We start from the raw sequence: 19,053 nt of genomic DNA on the forward strand, positions 1-19,053 counted from the left end.
CTGCCTCTGCACGTCCGCTTCCTCCGCGTCGTGAGGACAATGCAGAGGATACGCAGGAGATCGCCCTGTGCCCTCCCGCGCCCCGGCTGCCCTCCTGGAGCTGGCATCCGCAGGAACACAGTAACTGTTGGCTCAGGGAAGGAATGAATGAATGCATGTGCATGCATGCGAGGGAAGACTTGTGGTCGACGACTCGGGAGGCACTGGTGCTTTCACGAACCCTGAGGCATTTGCCCAGGGTCAGACGGTCTAGATGGGAAGGTGGGGAAGGACAAATCCAAGGAGGGTGCAAGTGAGGGCTGCATCGGAATCGCCTGGCAAAGTAGGGGAAGGGTTTGTGAAAACGCAGTGTTCCCAGGTCTACACCGATGGAGATAGCGAAGCCTAGACGTCTGCACTTTTACACACTTCCCTGGGTGATCCCCATGCTCACTGGAGTTGGATGGCCATTGATCTAGAGCCACAACACTCTTCAACGTGTGGTCCCTGGATGGAGCAATGCCTCTCTCAGACATCTGGGAACCAACTGGAGATTTGTTAAAATGCATATTCTGATTCAGGAGTTGCCAGGTGATGCTGATGCTCCACAGTTGGCACTTTGAGTAGCAAGGATACAGAGCAGTGGTTCTCAAATTTGGTTGCACGTGGCTACAATACCCTGGGTGGCTTGGAAAAAAAAAAAAAATCCAGATACTCAGGCTTTACCCTAGACCAGTGAAATCTGGAATTTCTGGAGACAGGAACCAGACAGTAATTTTTAAGTCTATTGAGATGATTCCAACATGTAGCTCATCCGGTACAGAAAATTTTCTAGGGCAGTGGTTCTCCAGTGAGGTCTCAATCAGCAGCCTAAACATCACCTGGGAACTTACTAGAAATCCACACTTTTGAGTTCCCACCCTAGACCAATGGAAGCAGAAACTCTGGACTCTGCAACCTTGGTTTTAACAAGCCACCCTGGGTAATCTGAAGTATATTAAGCTTTGAGAATCTCTAAGACTTCGCAGGACTGCAGCACCAGAGGAGTCAGATCCTTTCTTGACTCCGGACAAGTGGGTGAAGGTTGTGAAGAGTAGCGGGCAGAGCACCCTTCCAGCAGACTCATCAGCAATCAGCCAAGTTTTTAACTTTCCAACAGGGCTGATCTAAAGGCTCAGGGATAAAAGTTGGAGAAACCGAGTGACGTGACCTGGGGTAATTTGGCCATTAGAAGGAATCTCCCAGGTGATGGAGACTCTAATGTGAGGGGAGAGGTTCAAAGAGCTGCTGAGGTCCCCAGAGTGAGCCCTGAACTGAGACACACTCAGAGCAAGTATGACAGTGGGGGGTGGAGGGCAGCCCAGAAAGAGGAAAAGAGAGGGAGATAGATCTCGGACAGCCAGAGCCCCAGAGAGAAAGTGTGAACTGCAGGGCAGGAGATGGGCAGAGGTAGGAGGCAGCACCTTCCTACAGGGTAGGCTGCCAGTAGGGAGCCCGCTTCGGCCCCATCAGGGCTTGGGGCACCAGGGTGGACGGGGAATCCTCTACAAATACTGGACCCTGTCGGGGAGCCCAACACTAAGCACCTCCCGAGCATGTCTCACATGGTCATGGGTGACCCCGTAGTGTTCAGGGTGGAGGCCTGGAAAGGCATGGCCACTCCCCTGACATCACAGCCACCCAGGTTGGCAAGTTTTCAAAGCCAGGGCTTTCAGTAGCCACATCAGAAGTGTCAGAACTTGAGTGTCAGAACTTACGTTCTCCAAGGAGGTTTGGACATAGAGAAGGCTTTTCTCTTCCTGGGGTCCATCACAGGGAAGTGAAAGGCCAGGGAAGGGCCCAAGCTCTGTGCCCCCAAACCCGCACAGCTCTGACTCCTCCAGTCACGCATGTGTTTGACAAATGATCACTCCCCAGGAACGGAACTTGATAATGTGCTTTTTAATCGTACTTTTTCCAAAAGTATCTTCCTTCCTAGTTAAAAAAGGTGAGGCATGATGAAGACTGGCTCTGCCCCCCTGCAATAGGGAGCGATCTCGTGCGTGGGGACTGGGTCTCCTCCTGAGTCTTCCTGGACAGTCCTGGCACTGGGCTGAGGACAGAACCTCCCAGCCCTATCCTGATCCTGATCCCTTCAGAAGGGCAGGGCCTGTGTAGCTTCAGGGGCAGCCACCCAGGGTACAGCCCCTCAGGTGGACATGATGCCGCTTTTCTCGCCCTTGACCTTGAGGAACTCGGCCATGCTGGAGAAATACTTCTGGTTGGCTTCAGCCACCTTCTTCTCAGCTGCTTGTGGGTTCACAATCTCTAGGCCCTGGGCAGGTGAAGGAGGTAATGATGGGGTGGGGAGATGGGCTGGCCCCTGACAAGGCCCCCTTACCCAGTAAGAGAATTGTGACATGTCGGGGAGGCCCTTTTCAATGGTTCCGGGCTCCAGGTGATAGAACAGTTTTCCAATTACCAAATTGCCCCCACCCCAAACCTGGGGAGATTCTAACTGTGGCTCTGGGAAGAGGGAAGAGTGGGGAGGACCTGGGCATCTGAATTTTTATCAAGTTCTCTAAGCAATTTTAAAAGCATCAATGTTGGGCAGCCCAGGTGGCTCAGCAGTTTAGCGCCGCCTTCAGCCCAGGGCCTGATGATCCTGGAGACCCGGGATGGGGTCCCACATCAGGCCTCCTGCATGGAGCCTGCTTCTCCCTCTGGCTGTGTCTCTGTCTCTCTCTCTCTGTATGTCTCTCATGAATAAATAAATAAATAAAAATCTTAAAAAAAAAAAAATCAATGTTTCAGAACAGCTGACCGGGTTTGGTTCCTGAATAAGGAAACTGAGTCACAGAGCTAAGTGGCTCACCTCTGGCCCTCGTGCAAATTACACCAAGCCCACTGGTGACACAGCGTCCAGCTGTGGGGGCTCCACACTGGCTGGCACCATTCCCAGTATCTTCCACAGGTAATTCTGACCTTCTCGCTGAGGCCTCCCTGGGCGGGTCCAACCCGATGCCTCACTCCCTCTCCCCTTTCTTCCCTGCACTTTCCACTTTCCACCAGGCTCCATATCTTATCTACCCCTGCCACCCCACAAGCTCCCTGAGGGCAAGGCTTGCTGTCTTGTGCTTGTGGCTCTATCCCCAGTGCCTGCAACAGCACCTGAAACTTAGGTGCTCAGTACACCCTTGCTGATGTTGCCAATGAACTCAGTTATTCTACTCGATGCTATGGGGCATGCTGGCGCTATCTGTGGGTAGGCTGAGAAATGGACAGATGCAGAGGCTCTGTCCTGTGCATGAGTGGCTGGGCTGGGACCTCTGCTTCCCAGCCAGCTACCTTTAGGTTTTCTTCCGTGGAGCCCTGAGGTTGTCCCAGCCACTTAGCACCTCAGGGAGGAGCTGAGCCCACTTGAGGTCATGGGGAATCAGTAGTCACCCCTAGTCCCAGCCCGATCCTAAAGCCAGCCTGCACTTGCAGGCAGACCTTTTCCCTTCTGCTCCCACTAGCCTGAGCACCAGGAACTGAGCTGTACCTTTCAGGGGCTTCACTGATACACAAGGCTGTCCACAACAGCCCTGCGAGAGGAAGGGGCTTGCCCAGGTCCACTCAGAAAGCTGGGAGTAGAGCCTGCCCAGAACTGGGCCTCCTGACTCAGGTGCATAGTACCTGCAAAGGGGTGAAAGCCACACTGGAAGCAGTCCCCGAGGAGCGGTCACGGATGGTGGACTTCCCGCCATACACGACACTCTGCTTCTGCAGGGTCCGCTGTGTGGAGGGGAGGGGACAGGATGTTTGGGCTTGGCTTGGGCTCTCCTGCTGGAGCTCCCAGACTCCCAGGCCCACTCAGGCCCCGCCTGTACCTGCAGTGTCTTAGAGATCCTGGCTTTGGTGGCCTCGTTCACCTGTGTCTGCCGTACCCGCCCGCTGCCTGATTTGCCCAGATGGCCCAGGCTGAAGCCCAGGTCCTCTTGGTAGGCGTCTTCCTCGATCTGGTGGGAGGGGAAGGTAACCAAGAGTTAGCCATCTTTCATCAGCCGGATGCCCCAGGCACTGACCCGATTCAGGTGCCTGCTGGGGCCCAGTGAGGAGTCCAGTCCTATTACGGCTCCCTGAGCTGACAGTTGAGGGAAGCTGTGAGTGTTCATGTATGCAGTGTCAACAACCAAAACTGGGCTTGCTGACTAGAGGGTGTTTGAGCTGGTTCTTGCAGGACCATGAGGATGATGCTCAGGTAATGAGTCTGGCAGAGGTGAAGCCTGAGGAAGGACCCTCCCTGGGCAGATCCAACCCGACAGGGAGGTGTGTACAAAAGGGTGGGGGTGGGGGGACAGGGCCAACACTGAATGCTGCATAGGTCCCTTCAGGGTACATGGATGTGGGGGGAGGCTGGAGGTGAGGTGCTGCCTCAGCCGAGAAGAAATGTGGTGGGGACATCCAGACTAAGGCTTTGACCTCTCCGAAGCTCATGCGGTTGGCCTGCTTCCGGATCTCGGTCAGCCCTAGCCGCTCCTTCATCTTGCGGTACCTGGGGAGGGGCGCCAGAGGTCAGCTGGGGTCACAAGCCCCTTCCCCTCCTCTTCACCCCCACTGGCCCTCAGGGCCTACCTGCGGCCACCTCGCTTCTTGCGCTGCCCGTCCAGGGGTGCAGGCAGGGGCTTCACCTGCTTCACAGGCGGCGGCTCCTGCCATTTGTCAAACTTGCGCTCGATCTCATCCTTCAGCTCATATCCCACCTGGGGAGGGCAGGGGGTCCCATTGAGCCTTGCCCATCCCTCTACCTGTGTGTGGCACCTGTTCCCAGGCCTGGGGGGGCCTGTGTTTCTTGGGAGACTCAGACTTCTCCCAGCACCCCTCATATAATTCTGTCCTTGATGGGGGAGAAGGAGGGCAGCCCCCGAGTGCAACAGGGCCAAACCGCACACCTGCACCTCTTCCCCAGCCTCCAGCTCCGGCCTGCACAAGTTGGTAAAGGGAGGTCACTTGGGAGCCTCACCTCTGGCTTCTCTCCCTCTGGGCTTTTCCTTCAGTTAAGACCCCAAATCGCACCCCTCAGCATCTCTGCTACAGCCAAGGTCTCTCTGGGGCACACAGGCTCTGCGTGACCTGTCCCATCCCACAGCCTCCTCTCCCTGGCTTCCTGTGGGCCAGGCTCAGGGCCATTGCACTGGCTGCTTCTCCTTCCTAGGACTCTTCCCCCAGGCACTCACTTGACTTGCTTCACTTCACCAACTTGCTTCACTTGCACCAACTTCACTTGGGTGCAGATTAGACCTTCACCTTTGCAGCAAAGCCCTCCCCAACGTCCGGGTTAAACTCAACCTCCCTCACCAGCCCAGCACCCTTTGATCCCACCCTAGCATTTATGTGGCATCCCTGGACACACCACAGATGGCCCGTGTCCTCACCCCGCCCCCAGCCAGAACATGAATGCCACAGGGGCATGGCTTTGGTCGGAGTGCTCACTGCTGTCCCCACTGGAACCTCAACCAGTGGTCAAGAGGAAAAGTGGGGGGCAGTGAGAGAAAGAGACTGAAGCCTGGACACTGTGCCAGACTGCACAAGACAAGATATACCCACTTTCATGGAGCAAGTCTGCCAAGAGAGATAGAGGTAAACTCAGTGATGACCTGAACAATGACAAGTCTGGTAGAGGAGACAGACCCACACAGATGCCTGCTGTGCCTCACCTTCCCTTCTGTGCTCTCGTGGAAGCTGTCCACACGGGCTGCCAGTGTGCACTTGGCAGCCACCAGCCGAGCCGCTTTCCGCCGGAGATCCTGAGGCAGCAGAAAGGGGGCAGAGTCAATGGGAGGATTCATCCGCCAACACCAAGCATTTACCAGACACCAAGCGTTTCCCAAACCCCAGCTGCCACTGGCTCACTTCCCATGGGTCAGCGGTTCACCATCTCACTATGTGTTACCGTAATAACGTGTCATGGCAACAAATCTTCACTGTCACGGTTTTCTTTCAACCTACTTTTTCATGAAAACGGGTTCTTCATAGACAGCAGGGGTACTGCAGGAACAAGACTCAGACTAAAACCAATGACTGGGGGATCCCTGGGTGGCTCAGTGGTTTGGCGCCTGCCTTTGGCCCAGGGCCTGATCCTGGAGACCCCGGATCAAGTCCCGCATCAGGCTCCCTGCATGGAGCCTGCTTCTCTCTCTGCCTGTGTCTCTGCCTCTCTCTCCATGTCTTTCGTGAATAAATAAATAAAATTTTAAAATAAAAAAATACCAATAAGACCAATGACTGAAGAGGGAACATTCCTCAGCATCTTAAAGGCATCTATGAAAAGCCCACAGCAAATATTCTCAATAGGGAAAAACTGAGAGCCTTTCCCCTAAGAATCAGGAACACGACAGGGATGTCCACTCTCACCACTGCTATTCAACATAGTCCTAGCCTCAGCAATCAGACAACAAAAAGAAAAAAAAGGCATTCAAACTGGCAAAGAAGAAGTCAACCTCTCCCTCTTCGCAGATGACATGATACTGTACCTAGAAAACCCAAAAGACTCCACCCCAAGATTGCTAGAACTCATACAGCAATTCAGCAATGTGGCAGGATACAAAATCAATGCCCAGAAATCAGTGGCATTTCTCTACACTAACAATGAGACTGAAGAAAGAGAAATTAAGGAGTCAATCCCATTTATAATTGCACCCAAAAGCATAAGATACCTAGGAATAAACCTAACCAAAGAGGTAAAGGATCTATACCCTAAAAACTACAGAACACTTCTGAAAGAAATTGAGGAAGACACAAAGAGGTGGAAAAATATTCCATGCTCATGGATTGGAAGAATTAATATTGTGAAAATGTCCATGCTACCCAGGGCAATTTATACATTCAAGGCAATCCCTATCAAAATACCATGGACTTTCTTCAGAGAGTTGGAACAAATCATCTTAAGATTTGTGTGGAATCAGAAAAGACCCCGAATACCCAGGGGAATATTGAAAAAGTAAACCAGAGCTGGGGGCATCACAATGCCAGATTTCAGGTTGTACTACAAAGCTGTGGTCATCAAGACAGTGTGGTATTGGCACAAAAACAGACACATAGATCAATGGAACAGAATAGAGACTCTAGAAATGGACCCTCAACTTTATGGTCAACTAATATTCGAGAAAGCAGGAAAGACTATCCACTGGAAAAAGGACAGTCTCTTCAATAAATGGTGCTGGGAAAATTGGACATCCACATGCAGAAAAATGAAACTAGACCACTCTCTTGCACCATACACAAAGATAAACTCAAAATGGATGAAAGATCTAAATGTGAAACAAGAATCCATCAAAATCCTAGAGGAGACCACAGGCAACACCCTTTTTGAACTTGGCCACAGCAACTTCTTGCAAGATACATCTATGAAGGCAAGGGAACCAAAAGCAAAAATGATTATTGGACTTAATCAGGATAAAAAGCTTCTCTACAGCAAAAGAAACAAAAGACACTAAAAGAAACTAAAAAAGACAACCTACAGAATAGGAGAAGATATTTGCAAATGACATTATCAGATAAAGGACTAGTATCCAAAATCTATAAAGAGCTTCTTAAACTCAACAGCAAAGAAACAAACAATCCAATCATGAAATGGGCAAAAGACATGAACAGAAATCTCACCAAAGACATACACATGGCCAAAAAGCACATGAGAAAATGCTCCATATCGCGTGCCATCAGGGAAATACAAATCAAAACCACACTGAGATACCACCTCACACCAGTGAGAATGGGGAAAATTAATAAGACAGGAAACAACAAATGTTGGAGAGGATGCGGAGAAAGGGGAACCCTCTTGCACTGTTGGTGGGAATGTGAACTGGTGCAGCCACTCTGGAGAACTGTGTGGAGGTTCCTCAAAGAGTTAAAAATAGAGCTCCCCTATGAACCAGCAATTGCACTCCTGGGGATTTACCCCAAAGATACTGATGCAGTGAAATGGCAGGACACCTGCACCCCAATGTTTATAGCAGCAATGTCCACGATAGCCAAACTGTGGAAGGAGCCTCGGTGTCCATCGAAAGATGAATGGATAAAGATGTGGTTTATGTATACAGTGGAATATTACTCAGCCATTAGAAACGACAAATACCCACCATGTGCTTTGAGGTGGATGGAACTGGATGGTATTATGCTGAGTGAAGTAAGTCAATTGGAGAAGGACAATCATTATATGGGTTCACTCATACGGGGAATATAAAAAATAGTGAAAGGGATTATAGGGGAAAGGACAGAAAATGAAAGGGAAAAATCAGAGAAGGTGACAGAACATGAGAGACTCCTAACTCTGGGAAACGAACAAAGGGTTGTGGAAGCGGGGCAGGGGGATGGGGTGACTGGGTGATGGGCATTGAGGGGAGCATTTGACAGGATGAGCACTGGGTGTTATACTATATGTTGGCACATCGAACTCCAATAAAAAAAGATACATATTAAAAAATAAAGGAGGAAGAGAAAAAAAAATAAAACCAATGACTGAGTAGAAACATCCATTTGTGTAACAGAAAGTTGTGTCCTGTGTCACCAAAGGAAGGTGGCTCTTGTTCTGAGACACACCAAGAGGGTACACATAAACCCCCAGCCACACGTCTCAATTAATAATGATGATAAAACAAAGTTAGTGGTGGCTATGTGTAACCTTGCCCTCATCTCCTGGGCAGTGATCTTTTGGCCTGGGGGCCTCGGACAAGGCAGAGACCAACCGTGTTATTTAGGGTGAGGTCTTTGGGTTACAGGCTCTCAACCTGGAGCCCAGATCAACCACCTGGGCTACCCAGTCACATCTATTCAACTAAGCCCCAGGAAAAGACTGAACTTCAAGGCTCAGCTGGGCCTCCCTGGGGGCGGTTCTTTCTGCACGCTGTCACATGTGGAGGCCAGGAGTGACATGTCCTGATGGAGAGGATGACTGGAAGCACTGAGGCTGGCACTTCTGGCTCCTGCCTCATACGCTTCCTCCAGTGGCTGAAATGAGTCTGTCCTTTCACGACGACAAACCATAGCCCAAGTGGGTCAACTTGGAGTCTGTACACCCCTCTAGTGGGCTACTGAACCCAAGGATGGCTTGGAGACCCCTACAACTTGCAAGCTAATGACATCGCTTGTTATGTGCAAGACCTGGAAGTGTTTCATATAGGAGTCCTAATCACAACCCCAGGAAGCAGGTTCTATTTCCCCCATTTTACAACACTGAGGCACAGCTCATGCCTCTTGCCCAGTTGTTAAGTAGAGCTCCAGAATCCCTACCCCTGTACATCTGCTCTGGGGTCCTTGTTCCTATGCCCCGTGTGACCCTATCCTCTGAGCTCCTAGTCAATGGGAACTGAGGAGCAGAGGGGGCAACTTGCTTGGGCTCACACTGCCCTCTGGACAAGGCTGCTTCTGGCCCAGCAAAAGGCTCTGCGGGGAGCCACATGCCAGTGGCACTCACCGGGGGCAGAGACTGCACAATGTCACTGTGGTAGATGTAACCAGTGTGGGGCAGCACAGACGTGGACGAGAAGCCGGACAGCGTCTTCCGCTGGGCCCCAAGCAGCATGATGTTGCAGGCGGGCATCTTGGAGAGGTTGGTCAGGCCCCCAGCCACCCCTGCAACAGGAAGGAGGGAAACAGGTCAAAAGGAACACAGGACATTTGTTTGGGGGCTCACCGAATGCTTTGTGCCTTTAGGTGAGTTTCTGGTTGAATTTCTGGATGGGCTCTGCCTGGGAGGGCCTGATAAGTCCCCTTTCAGAAGGAGGATTCAGAGGAGGCTCAGAGAGGTGAAATCACCTGCCTGAGGATGGAAAGTGAGGCGGCAGCCCAACAGGAACTTGCCCCCAAGTCTGCAGAGCTACACAGCCCCTGCTCTGTTTTATAACAGTTACCACCATACTGGGGACACCCTGATGACAGGGCCTAATGTGAATCATCTCTGGGTTCCCGTGAGCGCATCTGCAGGCCCAGGGGAGGGGAGGAAGAGCTGTAGGTAAAAATGCCTACCTCTGACAGGGGTCTGCTTGTGCCAGGCCCTGCACTGGGCGTTTTTAAGGACTAGGTCAACTGTTTGATCAAACACACGCTTCCCACACAAGCATGGCAATCCATGTGTGAGCAGAAGAACGCCCCCCCCCACACACACACACAGACATCACAATCCCTACAACCTATGACCCTATGCAGATATAATTATGTGAAGGACCTTGAGACAGGGTAGTGGAAGGGAAAGGCAGAGTCACAGGCATGTGAAACAGGAGACTTTCAGGTGGGAGGATACAGGAAGCTTCTAAAAGCCAGAAAAAGCCAGAAGTGGATCCCTTCCCGGAAACTCTATACAGGAACTAATACCTTGATTTTAGCCCCGCAGTCATAGGACAGGAGCAAAGCCCCACACCACCAGGGAAACCAAGGTATGAGATGTCACCTGCCCAAAGATGCGAGGTCAGCGAAGGGGGAAGGAGGATCCACACCTAATAAGTTTATCTTGCTCTGAAACCACTGCCTCCTTCTGCCCTGCAGCTATGCACACACCTGCCACCCAAGGCTGCGCTACGAGCTAAGCTGTGTCTCCCTGAATTCCTGTGTTGAAGCCCTACACCCCAGTACCACAGAATGGGACTGTGTTTGGAGACGGGCCTTGAAAGCAGTGATTAAAAGAATGACATCATTGGATGGGTCCTGATCCAGTGTGACCAGCATCCTCGTAAGAAGAGATGAGGACACAAACAGGCAGAGGGGAGGCCATGTGAGTAGATGACCACCTACAAGCCGAGGAGAGAGGCCTCTGCAGGGCACAGCCTGCTGACATGCTGCTCCTGGCCTCCCTGCCTCCAGGGCTGTGTGACAATGAACCCCCGGTAAGGCCCCCACTGCCTGCCCCGACCGGCGACACTTTGTTAGGGCAGCCTGAGCAACCTAGCACAGCTGTTTTACCAAACTCCCCCAAAGAATCCCTCAGCTGAGGGGGCTAGGAGCCCAAGAGGGCATGCTGGCAGATGAGGCACCACCCTCAGCCCTAACACATCGTCCCGACTGGCACCCCACCTCATGCATGAAACCGAGATCCTAAGAGCTGACACAGCCAGTGCCAGGCAGCCCTAGGGTCTCTGCAGAGATGAGGAGGGCCAGCCTCTCCAGCAGCCATGCTATCTCCTCCTGCGCCTGCCTAGTCCAGCCTGGCTCAGGGCTGCCATCCTTTCTCCGTGTGTGCAGGAATAGCAGGCTGGGTGACTTCTGTGATCTCTAGGAGGGATGACAGGATGAGGGTGAGGGGGAGTAGGGTCCTGTCCCGTAGAGGAGGGACGTGGCTTCCTCAAGGTCACACTGTCCGAGGATGGCCCCATATCTCCACCGCACCCCAGGGCCTCACCCATGATCTTAGCGGCTGTGGATGCCCCAATGATGATGGAGAGGTTGGGCGCGATGAAGGACATCCGAGACTCCACATATTCGTAGATGCGGTGCTTAGAGGCGTTCAACTCTAGTGCCATGTCACAGGCCTCCTCCAGCCGCTCTAGCTCCTCCTCTGACAGCTGTTGCCTGCAGTGGTTAATGATGTGACTGGGTTGGACCCCTGCCCCTCCTGGGGATCCCACCTGACCAGCACGAGAGCCCGTGTCCTCCTAGCGGTGTGTGCACGTCTGTACACATATGTGCACGTCAGGGCAATTCCAAGTCCCGTCAGCCCTAAGGCCTGGAAGCAGGAGCTGCCAGGAACCTAGGGCACCACCCTTGCCGGCCAGGGCCTGCCTGCCCATGCCAGTCTCTGCCAGGTGCAAGCCGGTGTCAGAGCCTTTGCCTGTGGGCCTCCACTACTCTTCCTCATCCTCTAGGTCTCTGCCTCGCCAGCCAGAGGCCCACTGTTACCAGCTGCCAAACTGTGCCTGTTTACAGCCTCCCCACTTTCCGTCCACTTCTGACGGGAGACAGTCAGCCCCTGAAGAGGGACCCCACACCTGATCCTCAGCAGCATGGCCAGCCCATCTCTGGTACATGGAAGATGCTGACCAAGTATTTGTGGAAGAAAACCACAAAGGGGGGCTGTTATCGCTGTCGTTTTACAGAGGGGGCCCGAGGGTGAGATGGCAAAGGGGACTGGCCAACCCGCAGAGCTGGTAACCACACCCAGCCACACCCTTCCCTCAGTTACCCCACCCACGCTGTAAAGAGCACTAAGGGGGACCATGGAGGCTGCCACAGGCCCTGCAACCAAAGTCCAGTGGGTTCATGCTCATAGCTGCCCCCATCAGGGACAAGATAGAGCCCACTTGTTCTCCCACTAGAGCCTGGTCCCTGCCTGAGATGGAGTCGTCACCTCCTCCAGGAAGCCACCCAGCCCAGCAGGATAAGTATCCCTTGGCACCCCATCTGCACTCTGACACTTGCCCTCCAGCTTGACCTGTGTATGCACCTGCACCTGTTTCCTCCTAGATAGGAGCTCGGGCAGAGCAGCCTCCCGCCTCCCCTTTGCAAACTTCTCTAATCTTTGCCCTCAGAACAGTTCCCCGTGCTTGGCTGGCATTTATTCAACAAACAGAATGAGAGCCCAAGAGAGGTCTCCACACCCCAGGACTCTGCTCTGGGGTTCAAGACAGTTCCTCCTCTTAGGCACAGAGGCCAGAGGGGAAGGTGGAGACCAAGGGGCCAACACAAGGTCCCTGACTTCAGACACTTTCATTCCAACGAGGGACAACATGCCCGAGACAAACATTCTATGGGATGGCCCTCTGCCTCTGCACTCAAGGCTTCAGGCTCCCCACTGAATGAGCCCCTCCAGGCCCAGCAGGGTACCTGGCTCACCTCAGCACTCAAGGCCTGACTCCTCACTGACCAAGCACCCTGGGCCTAGCAGTGTACCTGGCTCACCTCAGCACTCAAGGCCTCAGGCTCTCCACTGACCGAGCACCCTAGGGCCCAGCATGGAACCTGGGTTACAGGGGGCCCTTATTAAACATTCATGAGACAGAAATAAACTGTCCTCCTGAGATGGACACCTGTATCGCTGGGACCCCAAGATCCTCATCTGCTGTTAGATGGGCTCGAGGGGGCTGCAGTGCATGGTCCCACCCTATGCACGCACCCCTGGGTGGTGGAGGCAGTCACGCTGACGACCATGATGGTGGCGTTGGTTAGGATCTGCTGTAGGTTTTCGTTATTCTTGCACTTGTCCAGGCTGTTGCCCAGCTCCTGGAGGTGAGAAGGCAAGAGGGGGAGGCCCAGGGATTCAGGAAGGCCTGAGGAGCTCTCTTGCCCCTGCACCTAGCTGAGTCTCTTCTGGGGACATCTGGGGTCTGGATGAAGGCTGCCTGCTCCCAGCTCCCAGGACTTCACCACTCAGAACATCGGTACCATTGCTCCTGCACTGCTGGTCTAGAACCAGAACCAGGCAGACCCACTGTCTGCAGCAACTCAAAATGCAACTTTGACCACACTGCTTCCTGCATGGATGCCCCCTGCACCATCCTCACCTCCTCCTGGCAGCACACAGGAATCTCCTCACCGGTGTCCCCACTCTCACTAGTATCTGGCCCTCTCATGGCTTTTCCAGAAGGCCCAAAGCCTTGGGGGTCACAGGGGATGCAACCTCATTGACTTTGCCCTCACTTCCTCCCTTCTGAACATACCACAGCTTGTCATTATCTTCCGTTCTTGGTACTCCAGGCTTTCCCCCCCATATCTCTGCATGGCTGCCCCTGCATCAACCTTTAGATATCGACTCAATGCCACCTGCTCCAACCACTGTTGGTGGCATGAGAGACCCCCTCATCTCCCTCCATGCTTCCTCAGCCTCAAGCAGCTCCCAGCCCTTCCTGGGAGACCCATCCAAGGAAGCAGCAGGATTGGATGGGTGGCAGAGGAGCCATGAGAACATCCTTTCCAGGCTTCATCCCTTTCTTGCTGGGGAGCCTGGAGCAGCTGAGCCACCACTCGGCCCCTGCCAGTATCTGCAGGCCTCAATAACGAGAAAGGCAGCTGAGGCCTGGAGCAGCCTCACTAACCACATTCCAGGTCATTCACCTGCTCCCTGCTCCCCTTCACATGAGGGGTAGTCAAGAGAACTCCACTGTTCCTGAGTCCCCACCTCTGTCCACTCACCTTGACCGTGCGGATGTAATCCAGTGCATTAGGGACCAGAGACTCCAGTTCAGGGAAGCGCTTTGAGTACTTATCCCGGATGAACTTATGGATGATGTCTAAGGTAGGGAGAACAGGTAGCTGATAAGGGGGCAGGCAGACTCCACTGGCTGTCCGCAACACCCATCTCCCTGCTTCTTTTTAAATAACTGAACCCCTGAATTTAGCTGGGTTCGTGGGTACCCAGCAAAAAACGCTACTCCCCTGCTGCCAGGTGTGGCCCTGCAAGTTAGTTCTGGTCTACAGGATATCATATGAAGTGATGCATGCAATTTCCAGGTCACCCCCTTAAAGAACTGTGCCCTCTTTTTCTTCCCTGTTCTGCTGGTGGGGATGTGGAGGTGATGACTGGAGGTGGACAGTCACTTTGAGCCCTGACTGACACAGGTGGCAGGTCAAGACAGAAAGAGCCTGACTCCAGGGCTGGACTCCTCATCCAGATTCTCACATAGGAGAAAAGCACACTTTCTTTTTTTTAAGCTGCTGTTATGGCAGCTGAATCTGGACTACAGCTAGTATGAGGAGTCTGGGGCAGGATCTTGGGGAAGGCCAGTGGGGAAAGTAACCAGGGTCCTGCCTGTCCTCTCCTTGTGGATGGGAGGAGAGTGGGAGGGACAGCAGGCAGGGCCATCTCTGCCCTTCCTGCCACTCACTCAGCTCATTCTCGATCTCCACGGTCAGGTTGTTAGCATCCACGATGACTCGGTATTCAGGGGCCGCCTCAACAGGTCCCATCACTGTGAAGATGAGAAGCAGCCTTGGTGGGTGAGTGTCTAGGCTCCCACAGTCAGGAGGTGTAGTTGGAAGGGAGCTGGGAGGCTAAAAAGAAAACCTGGAGGTTTTCCAGGTTTTCCAGGGTTTCCACGCTGGCACACCTCCCATTTCTCTCTCTCCAGGCCAGTCTAGACACCACGGCGTGTCGCCCCGGAACTAACCCCTTAGGGGATCCCCACACCACTGAGGCCGAGGTGCAAGCTCCCCAGACGGGAAACACTATGAAGACAAGTTCTGCACCCCCAGTGCCCAGATGCCCACAATAGTGCCTGGCGCACGGGCACTGCTCTGTAGGTACCTGCTGACTCTCCAACTCCACAGTCTGGCCTTTGCACCGTCCAAGCCCCACTCTTTCAAGACACCACCATCTTATCACACACCAGCCAGGAAGGACTGACTGCAGTGCCCGAGCACTCAGGGCTGCTTCCTCTCCTCTGGGCCTCTGCATATGCTGTTCCCCCTCCCTAGCATGGCCCTTCCTCACATCTGTTTCCAAAAGGTTCCTCTCCAGGTTTTAACAATGATGACAGTGAGAACATGGTCACAGGCCGTAGGTGCAGTGGCCAACACACATGGGACTCACCACGTAAGTGCCACTGCTCTATGTGCCTTACAGGTATTAACCTGTTTTACCACTATCATCTGGGGAGGCTGGCATCACATCAGACCATTGAGGCAGAGAGAGAGAAATGGAGGGATGTGGCCTAAAGCCATGGACCCAGCAGATGGCAGACCTGAGATCTAGCCCCAGCACCTGCATTCTTAACCCTGATCACTCAAATGTTTCTGCATCTTGAGACTCAGACAGCACCTCAGGATCCTTCCCTCCCCCTTCAGGAGGGTCAGATGTCTCCTCTGTGCTCCTGCGGAACTCCTGCCACATCCGTTAGACATAACCGCCACCCAGGTTGGAGGTGTTCTGTGTTCACCTCCTCCACCAAACACCAGGTGAGATCAGGTCTGACCTAACTCCGAGCCTGACCCGACATCAGGGAGTGTCCCTTCTACCGCTCCCCACAGCTCGCTGGCCTGGTGCTCAAAATCCTGCAGGATCCGGCACTTTCTCCTGCTGCCTCTGCCACTCCAGACATGTGAGGCTTTGCACACACAGTTCTCTTTCTCAGGGCATATAGCTGCTGTTCTTGGCCTGGTATGTGTATTCATGCTTCAAAGCCAATTTCAGGTATGGCCTGAGGCAGGGTCAGCCCCGCTCTGGTGGCTCCAATGCCCCCAGCTCTCCCTACCCCAGCAGGCACCGCCCACAACCACTGCCCAGACCTGACCTATCCGCTTTGCCAGACACCGAGTATCCTGAGAGCAGAGAGTTGGGTGGTTCCTCAGTGCACCCAGTGCCCATGCGGGCTTGCCACAGGGCACCTCATGAAAACTTTACAAGGAAGGAAGGAAAGAGTAGGTCTGCCTGCAACTCTGCTCTGCCCACACCACTGCTGCACTGACAACCTCCCATGGCTGCCTCTGCCAATGAATTCCATTCCGGAACTCCAAACTGTTAAGAAGAATGGGTGGCAACAGGAGAAGCCTCTCAGAGCTGGGTTGAGTATTCAGAGGCAATGTAGCATGCCCCAAAGCTGATGATCTGAAAACTGTGCGTTTTAGAATTACTCTCTACTTACCAAGTGATACCAGTTTTCTACTCGCAGTAGCAATAACTTTCCTTTTTAGGTAAATTCAAAGAAAAGAGTACACTGATTTGAAAAAAAAAATTAAGTAAAAAACAAAACAAGTGTTCACAGATGTGGCAAGACCCTCAAGCAGTCACATGAATCCCTGAAGCCGGAGGAATCTTGAGGCAAGTCCTACTGCAGTTAGTAAGTGCTCAGCACAGAGCAAGGACTTAAGGAACATCAGCTTTATGATGTGATGTGTTCTCAGGGGAGAAGAGACTGGGTTGGGATGGAAAAGAAAAAGAGGGCTCTCAAAAAGGCTGAGAGGCAGGCAGACCAAACTTTCAAAGCTGTACGCAGCAAAGGAGCCCAGGGGCTGGGTGGACACAGCTGGGTGGGTGAGAGGGAGCAGGAGGGGAGAGGTACCTTCCGAGGCCTTGGCCTGCTTGCTGATATACTCCTCAATCTTCATCATGATCTCAGCAAACTGTTCAGGGAGGACAGAGAGACAGAACTCAGGACTCTCAGAAAGAAGAGCAACTGCACACATCAGCCCTCCCGGCAGCTTCTCTCTACAGCCCACTCACCATCTTGCTGTCCCACAGCTTGGCGATACTCTTGACTGAATCCCCAGAAAGATCCAGCTGCGTCTCCTCCTGCACATCCTCGATTGCTGGCTCCTCTTCTTCCTCCCCATAGCTTCCTCCTTCTTCCTCCTCTGCCGCCTCCTCAAGGTCGGCCAGAAGCTCATCTGCCAGAGACATGCCGAGGCCTATGGGAAGGGAAAGCAGCATCCCCTCTCATTAACGAGAGGGGCTTGGCCTGGTCCTTCACGGGTCAGCCCCACAAGCATGCAGGCTCCATAAGCACGGGTATTTTCTTTTGCTTTGTTCTTTGGCACCTAATTGTGCCTGGCACCTAATAGATGCTCATTAAACACCCACTGAATCACTTTGTGAACAAACCTCCCAGAACTAGGTGATCTCTGGTCACAGCTCACACCACCTTCCCTTCTCACACTTACTTCACTGGAAAAGACACAGCATGCCCCTCACACAACCACTTTAAAAGACTTGAAGACTTTGAAAACCTCCCCTTGATGAGATGGGACCTCTCTTCTGACCATTTTTCTCCCATACAGAGACCCCTCTTCAAAATTGTTGGGTGACAGATATCCTAAAATACCAATCTCCCCAGCCATCATGGCAACCATGTGGGGCCTCAAGTGTCTGGAGCCCCCAGGCTGATCCCCTCTGGCCATGAGCAGTCTCCTCATCTACTCCCGGTGTTGGACAAAACGAGTATTTTCTTTGAGTCCCATGATGTGGAAAAGAGCAGGAAGCACGACTCAGCAAGGTACAATCCCGCCACCATCCTCCCGCTGCTTTTACTTCTTTAAAGTGAGAAACCTCTCCTCCTTCCTGTGCTTTCACTGTTTCAAAGAACAAATCCCTCATTCCCTTCCCTTCGACACCATGCCCCCCTGAAACATAAAACCAGAGGCTTAGCGGGTGATTTGTGGAGTGAGGCCCCCGCGGTGACAGGGGTGCAGAGAGCTCGGGGGCAGTGTAAACGTGCGGCCCACGAGCAGCTGCACATGAGCCTTGCAAGTGGGACTGTTGGTTGCATGGCGCCAGGTTTTCTCAAGAGATTCAGGACTTTTATGTAGAATCTCTCAGTTTCAAAGTTTCCTTGTGATTATTCAAGGGGATGATTTAACTAAAACTAAAGAAAGCCTCGCCAAACCAGCACAGCACAGGTAGAGTCCGACAGGCTACAGGCCAGGTCTGGCCCTCGAGGTGGCAGTTTGGGACCTCTGGGTGTCCAGCTGTCTGTCTGAGGTCAGTTTCCCCTCACGCCCTCCTCTCTCCCTCGGACGCGACATCCCCTTTATACTTAGTCACCTCTCTCTCTTCACAAGACACAGCATTGCTGCGTGGTCTCATACGTGCCTCTCTCATTCACTTTCTCTGCAGAAAAGCTCTCTTCCCACAGAACACACCTTGCTCCCCATACGCAGGACGTGGGTATCTGTGCACATCCTCTCCCGTTTCCCCACTTGACGGTAGGCAGCCCCGGGCACCACATCTGTTCCCAGCTACACCAGGAGGCCGCCCACTCCCCTCCTGGCCCGACCCCTGCTCAGCCCCCGGGTCTCCTCCCGTCACCCCGGGAGCCCCGCGCGTCCCAGACGCTCTAGCGACCTAAACCCGTCTCCTCAGGAACCAGCACGGCACAGACACGGCAGCAACGGGGTCTGCTCCCGCTACACCGCCAGAGCGCGGACGCCGCAGAGGCTTGGAGGACCTTCGCGCCACCCCTCCAGTAAGGTGTGTCTCTCTCCCTGCACACTCCCGCCCCCGGACCCGAGAGCCCGGCCTCCCCACTCCCCTCGTCTCGCTTACACTCACCTCTCCCCGCCTCGCACGACGGTTTCTAGGAGCGTCGCTTCCGAACAGTGGTCGGCGCCCACTGATGACGTCCCAGGCTCGCGACGGCGTCGCGTCAAACCCGCGCTCTGATTGGCTCCCGCCCTCGCGTCATTCCCGGACGCCTTTGG

The 19,053-nt window shown here is 53.4% G+C and overlaps 1 protein-coding gene across 3 annotated transcripts; it reads right to left on the reverse strand.

Moving 5' to 3' along the window:
• Positions 1-1,905: 1,905 nt before the first annotated feature.
• PRPF31 (pre-mRNA processing factor 31) lies at positions 1,906-19,052 on the reverse strand. Of its 3 annotated transcripts, none has more exons than XM_025423985.3 (14): positions 18,905-19,052; positions 17,081-17,265; positions 16,920-16,980; positions 14,748-14,831; positions 14,056-14,153; positions 13,040-13,146; positions 11,330-11,499; positions 9,413-9,570; positions 5,658-5,747; positions 4,576-4,703; positions 4,423-4,495; positions 3,831-3,959; positions 3,637-3,735; positions 1,906-2,293 (listed from the first exon to the last, which is right to left on the reverse strand). In XM_025423985.3, the coding sequence occupies exons 2-14, from the start codon at positions 17,255-17,257 to the stop codon at positions 2,168-2,170; spliced, it is 1,500 nt and encodes a 499-aa protein (XP_025279770.1). In that variant the 5' UTR covers positions 17,258-17,265; positions 18,905-19,052; the 3' UTR covers positions 1,906-2,167. The 3 variants fall into 3 exon arrangements, with proteins under 3 accessions (XP_025279770.1, XP_035568612.1, XP_025279771.1); XM_035712719.2 differs by lacking the exon at positions 18,905-19,052 and adding an exon at positions 18,698-18,823; XM_025423986.3 differs by lacking the exons at positions 16,920-16,980; positions 17,081-17,265; positions 18,905-19,052 and adding an exon at positions 16,152-16,300.
• Between the last annotated feature and the right edge of the window lies 1 nt (position 19,053).

This window comes from Canis lupus, chromosome 1, assembly GCF_003254725.2.
Source record: "Canis lupus dingo isolate Sandy chromosome 1, ASM325472v2, whole genome shotgun sequence".
NCBI lineage: Eukaryota > Metazoa > Chordata > Mammalia > Carnivora > Canidae > Canis > Canis lupus.